Consider the following 6320-nt stretch of genomic DNA (forward strand, 5'->3'; position numbering starts at 1 on the left):
AGACTAACAAAAGTATACAAAAGAAAAGTTCGTATACCGGAAAAGAAAAGTTTAAGATTTGATTCTACGACTCGAAAATGTGTAAGAAACAATTGTACATATATTAGTTTATATATGAACACTATATGCACTTGGTACATTTGTACATATCTGAATACGAAATAAGCTTAACTTAGAAACAGAATGCACGAGCATGCCTCATTAAGACAAAAACTAAACATTAGTTAATTGGATGGAAGACAATGTTATCAAGGTCATGACGGTACGAATTCAGAAAACCTTAACTTACGTCTGTGAATAAGTTTACTCTGTGTATAAGTTGGAATACTCTGTGTATAAGGTGGAATACTCTGTGTATAAGTTGGATTACTCTTAGTATAAGTCGGATTACTCTTTGTATAAGTTGGATTACTAAAACACTTGCAATGCCTGAGGTGGGAGACAAGACGGCCCGTTGGTATTTAAGTCTGATCGTTCTCACGCCTGTCATCTTGCTTGGACTCGTCGGGAACTGTCTCAGCATGCTCACCTGGAGCCGCGGCAGCAACAGAAACAAGTCGACGGCGGTGTTGCTCACGTGCCTCGCCGTCACGGACACCATCGTGCTGGCCATTCCGGCGCTGGAAATGTGGGCGGACGAGGTGTTCAACTTCAAGCTGCGGCTTCCGCACGTGGTGCTGTGTAAGCTGTTCGCTTGGGCCTCTTACTTTGGGCCCACCATGAGCTCGTGGATAATTGTGTTGGTCACTTTGGAGAGATTTGTGAGCATTTGGTTCCCCGTGAGAGTGAGGTACTTGTGCACAAAGGTAAAGATGCGCATAGCGATTATATCAGTGGGTTTAATTTTAGCATTTGTGTACAGTCCGTTTCTCATATTGACGGATATTCGACCAACGAATGAAACAGGAATGCTCAACGGAACCAAACTGGCGTGTGATGTCAATTATAACACCACATTTTTCCTCTACTATGTACCGGTGTGGATGTGGATAGATTTTGTCCTCTTATTCGGTTTGCCGTTTGTGATCGTTGTCATAGGAAACGTGATGATTCTTTATAAAATTTTCAAAAGCCGAAAAGCGTTTTCCAAAAAGAACAGGCACGTTTCCGAGCGGACACGTGCGGCAAACTCGTTCACGATGCGCGCGATCGCTCTGAGCATCATACTCCTAGTGTGTCTGCTACCAGTGACGTCAAAAGAAGTGTATCACTCTCAGACGGGCACAAACCACGAGGGACTCCTTCAGGTCGTGGTGAGCGTCCTGCTCTACGCCAACAGTGCCTTAAACTTTCTGCTCTACTGCGCTATTGGCACGGGGTTTCGGACGGACATGAAGAAGGTACTGCGCTCCCTTTGCTCACGACGCCGCGTGAGTCTCAACTACGAGGAAACGACGCGAGTAAATTATGTGAGGTGAAAGTGTTCATATCCGGAATGCACGACGCACTATGTTTAGGCGGATTTTGTTAATAAATTATCGACTGTCGTGATCGTTTAAGTTTGTAGTAGTGTTATGATACGTGTAGTCAGTACTATATTGACAATATCATAGTAATACGTTTCCCAAATCAGTCTACAAATTACTATATGGACAGAGGAATAAGGGTAACATATCATATTGGTCATTACAACAACAACGCTCTAGCTAATTGAATGAGCGCGTCGATTTTTTTCCGGAACAACTATAAGTAAATAATGTTATGAAATGTTGTGAACATGATTTTAATATGAAGTATCAATTACTCAGTCAATTGAAAGCGATATGCTTTATTTCCGGCGAAATGGTATATGTAGAGATTATTATGTACATAATAAATGTGTTTATATGTTAACAGTAAAACATAAATTATGAAACTTTGTTGATGTTATTTCCATGCATGTATGAGTAAATATGGACATTACTAACAGTACATTACAACTATTCTCTTCTTATGCAGTTAACATGCTCTTCAATGATATATATTGCAACCGTACATTACATTAGCATGGTATGAGAACATCTCAGTTTATTTATAGGTCTATGAGAAATGGGCATTTGATACAAATTACCGACAAGTGATTTATTTTTTAAAGTTATAAGAAAAAACAACCAAACTATAATCACGATTTTATTACACCATTCCAAGAGTTGTACGACAAGAGTTTTGCGACTTAATTGATGATATGAGACGCGTTCTGAGAAAACTGGGCATAATGCATGTGCGTAAAGTGTCGTCCCAGACTAGCCTGTACGGTCAGCCCAAATTGAATTTTTGCTAAGAAGAGACTTCATTTATATGAAAAATGTCATAAAAGCGGAAAGTGTCGTCCCTGATTAGCCTGTGCGGACTTCATAGGCTAATCGGGGACGACACTGAACGCAAATGCATTATGCCAAGTTTTCTCAGAACACGACTCATATGTATATTTATATGATTTTCTGGCAAGATGTACCGCACCGATAGACCTTTACGTAATTGGTAGCCGAGGAATATCATCAATATTCATGCATATTATGAACAGCGCGATAATCATATTAAGATTTTAATCTTTTAATTGTTACGTAGTGTACACAGAAATTATATAATGAACGCCGAGCGCATACATCGGCAGTTAGACTATAGAATTATCATAACGCTGAATCCAGCTCCGGTATAACAAGCAATAATAATCGAAAATGGGTCTTACGCCATAGTGACTAGCTTTCCCGCAGCCTGGTCAGGGGTCGGTTTAATGAGAGCGACCATTGTCGGGCGACTATGGTTGTACCAGCGAATAATCTTCGTGCGACGATAACCGGGTTTAATGGAGAGCGAAAATCGTCAGTCGACCGCACGTTGTTCGACATATTGTCGAGCGACCGCAGTCCACCCCTCACACCACGACTGCTCGTCGCTTGACGATTTGTCGGAACCCAAAACCCGTGAAAGGAGACTCCCAGACAATCTGCGACGGTACCAAGATCGTCTGGGCACCTGTAGGACAATCCCAGATAGTCTGCGACGGTTTCAGAAGGTCTCCCAGACCAGCTGGACACCTGCAGGAGACTCCAAGACAGTCTGTAACGGTGCCAAGCACTTCAACAGAAGACACCCAAAAAGTGCAAGACAGTCTGCCAGACCGTCGGGACACCTAAATGAGACTCCCAGACAGTCTGAGACGGTGCCAGAGAGTCTTTAGGACCGGCGAGACACCTGCAGGAGACTCCCAGACAGTGTGCGACGGTGCCAATATCCAATACCGGCGGCGCACCTGTAGGACACTTCCAGACAGACCAAGACGGTGACAAGACCGTTTGGGCACCTACAAAAGACTCCCAAAAAGTGCAAGACTGTCTGCTAGACCGTCGGGGCACCTAAAGGAGACACCCAGACAGTCTGCGACGGTGCCAAACAATCTCTCAGACCGGCGGGCAACTGTAGGAGACTCCCAGACAGTCTCCGACGGTGCCAAGAACGTATGTGCACCTGCAGGAGATTCCAAAACAGTCTTCGACGGAGTGAGAGACCGTTTGGCACTGTTACAGACTGTCTGGGAGTCTCTTGAAGTTGCCCAGACGGTCTTGGTACGTCGCAGAATGTATGGGAGTCTCTTGCATGTGCCCGCCGTTCTGGGAGACTGTCTGTCACCATTGCAGACAGTCTGGGATTCTCCTGCATGTGTTCTTACGGTTGTGGCACCGTCGCAGACTGTCTGGGAATCTTCTTCAGGTGTCCAGACGGTATTGGCACCTTCGCAAACTGTCTGGGAGTCTCCTGTAGGTGCCCGCCGGTCTCGGAGACTGTCTGGCACCGTCGCAGACTGTCTGTGAGTTACCTGCAGGTGCCCAGACGGTCTTGGCATCGTCGCAGACTGTATGGGAGTCTCCAGCTGGTACCTTGAACTCGACGAGTGGTCAGTCTAGTGCATTCCTCTTTATGTCCCGTATCTTGTTATGCCCCCGTCGGGTGGCATATAGCAGTTGAATTGTCCGTCAGTCCGTCAGTCTGTCCGTCCGTCCGAAAACGTTAACATTGCCCATAACTTTTGCAATATTGAAGATAGCAACTTGATATATGGCATGCATGTGTATCTCACCGAGCAGCACATTTTGAGTGGTGAAAGGTCAAGGTCATCCTTCAAGGTCAAAGCTCAAAAATATGGCTTCAAAGTGGCGCAGTAGGGGGGGCATTGTGTTTCTGACAAACACATCTCTTGTTTGTACATGTGTCTGCTGTCCTCAACATCACCCCACACGCGTTTTTTATGGCTGCCACAATCTCCTGCCACTTTTTCCCGCTTGTTTGCCTCGGTTACCAATGGCCCGTGCTTTCCCTCCAGCAGTTTCTTGTTCTCGATAACAAGCTCTAAAAGGATATCTATCTCTTTTTGGACCACGAATGGCACTGAATCGAATCGTTGCTGTCTTCGCCTTCCATTTTTCACGTGTATTTTCGCCATCGGATGTTGATGACGGAAGCAGTAATTTTCCTAAAAATAGCGACTACCGAGACCGCAGTGGACTGACCACACCGTCGTGCGACCATAGTCGCGGCAACTTGCTCCTTGAACGCGACGAGTGGTCAGTTGGCAGCCGACGGGCGTCGGTCGACCACACACAATCATCCGACTACAGTCGGGTTTTATAATTTTTCATTAAACCGGACCCATGAGCTGCCCTGTTCGCTTATCGCTTTCGTGATTTTAAAGCGGATAGCGCAGATCTTTAACATGCTGCTGAGTGCATATTGCAAACGACCCATTCACGCATGACGCGGCTAAATAAAGCTTATAGTCGCAATAAAGATGGGTTAAACAGTTATTAAGCTTATTAGCAAAGTGTTCAAACTGTAGTAATTAAGTCTTCTTAAAGCTCGCAATTACAAACTGTAAAATTGCCGAAAGGGCACTCGTGTCACAATCTTAACTGACAACATAGTGACCGAATTGAGTCCCTTTGAATACATAGCTATTGGTGACATTCCAATCAAAGCACATCTTTCTTGAAAGCACCACTGCAGACGTCCCTAAATGCTCCATGGTCAGTCAGTACCCACAGCTGAAGCAATTTGTTAATATGATGGGAGCTTCGTGAGCGAGATGTAGTTTGATATATAGTAATGTATTCCTTTTTTCTGTACATGCGCTAAATAATGACCATTTAAGACTTATTTTAAGTCACCGAATATCAGTTTGCACATTTACTTATTTTTATTTTTTATTTTTGACACTGAATAATAGAAGATAATATACAGTGTAAAAGATTTGTACATAAATATTAGCTCATTACAAAAGCATACTTAAGAGTGCCGACTCGTATCAAAACCACGCATTGGAAACATAACAGATCATAGAGGTTATAAGTGTGTACATATGCGATTTGAGCAACGATCTTAGGTCATTTATGAGGTAATTTAGACGTATTTGAATAGAAGAGTTGAGCCTCGATCTGAAAAACGGGGCTTCATGCATGTGCGATAATTGTCGTCCAAAATTAGCCTGTGCAGACCGCATGGACGACACTTTCCGCCTAGACTTTTCCCCTTCTCATACCGGCACCGGTCAGCAAGTAGTCTATTACCAAAACCAGCTGAACCCAATGCTACAATACCCATTGTTTAATGTAAGAATGCCAGAAAGTAGAAACATGTGTATCTCAAACGTGCAAGTCCAATTGTATTGCAGCATGCAGATTGTCAATAAGCCAGATCATGTGAGATTTTGATATGAATCAAATATGGGTACAGGCATGAACGCCCAAACAGGTTCTCGTCACACTAGGCTGATTAGGCGCTGAAAATTGCACCCATAATGATCTCCAAAATATGCAAGAGTCAGTGGGTTCACGTTTGAATTTTGGATTCCCCAAACAATCACACACGAGATTTCAAGGTTATGAACCCTCACAACTGGGATAATAATAGAAGCTGCGTTATCAGAAAACTGGGCTAAATGCATGTGTGTAAAGTGTCATCCCAGATAAGCCTGTGCAGTCCGCACAGGCTAATCAGGGACCACACTTTCCACTTAAACTTGATTTTCGGTGAGGAAGGACTTCCTTGAAACTAAAAATACCATAAAAGCGGAAAGTGTCGTCCCTGATAAGCCTGTCTGGACTGCACAGGCTTATCTGGGATAACACTTTACGCACATGCATTAAGCCCAGTTTTCACAGAACGCGGCTCATATGAATATGGATTTTCTCTCAGCTGAAGCAGCTCCAAATTTTCAACAAGTTGAAATATGTCAGCACAATTATTTTTATTGTAAACCAGGCAATATCCAAAGGCACAAATCAATACAAACTTCTTTTGTAAACCGAGGACTGTCAGGTACAAAACGGATCTTAATCAGTTGAGAC

At 43.7% G+C, this 6320-nt stretch overlaps 1 protein-coding gene across 1 annotated transcript; it reads left to right on the forward strand.

Moving 5' to 3' along the window:
- Positions 1-425: 425 nt before the first annotated feature.
- On the forward strand, positions 426-3160 carry LOC127878271 (uncharacterized). The gene is made up of 3 exons (XM_052424790.1): positions 426-785; positions 1095-1340; positions 2993-3160. The coding sequence occupies exons 1-3, from the start codon at positions 426-428 to the stop codon at positions 3158-3160; spliced, it is 774 nt and encodes a 257-aa protein (XP_052280750.1).
- Positions 3161-6320: the final 3160 nt, after the last annotated feature.

Source organism: Dreissena polymorpha, chromosome 4 (assembly GCF_020536995.1).
Source record: "Dreissena polymorpha isolate Duluth1 chromosome 4, UMN_Dpol_1.0, whole genome shotgun sequence".
In the NCBI taxonomy this organism is placed as follows: domain Eukaryota; kingdom Metazoa; phylum Mollusca; class Bivalvia; order Myida; family Dreissenidae; genus Dreissena; species Dreissena polymorpha.

Coding starts and splice junctions, on each gene's coding strand:
- LOC127878271 (XM_052424790.1), top strand. CDS start 426: ATGCCTGAGGTGGGAGACAAGACGGCCCGTTGGTATTTAAGTCTGATC. Junction 786..1,094: donor GCATTTGGTTCCCCGTGAGA/GTGAGGTACTTG, acceptor TTTTCCAAAAAG/AACAGGCACGTTTCCGAGCG. Junction 1,341..2,992: donor TTCGGACGGACATGAAGAAG/GTACTGCGCTCC, acceptor CGACGGTTTCAG/AAGGTCTCCCAGACCAGCTG.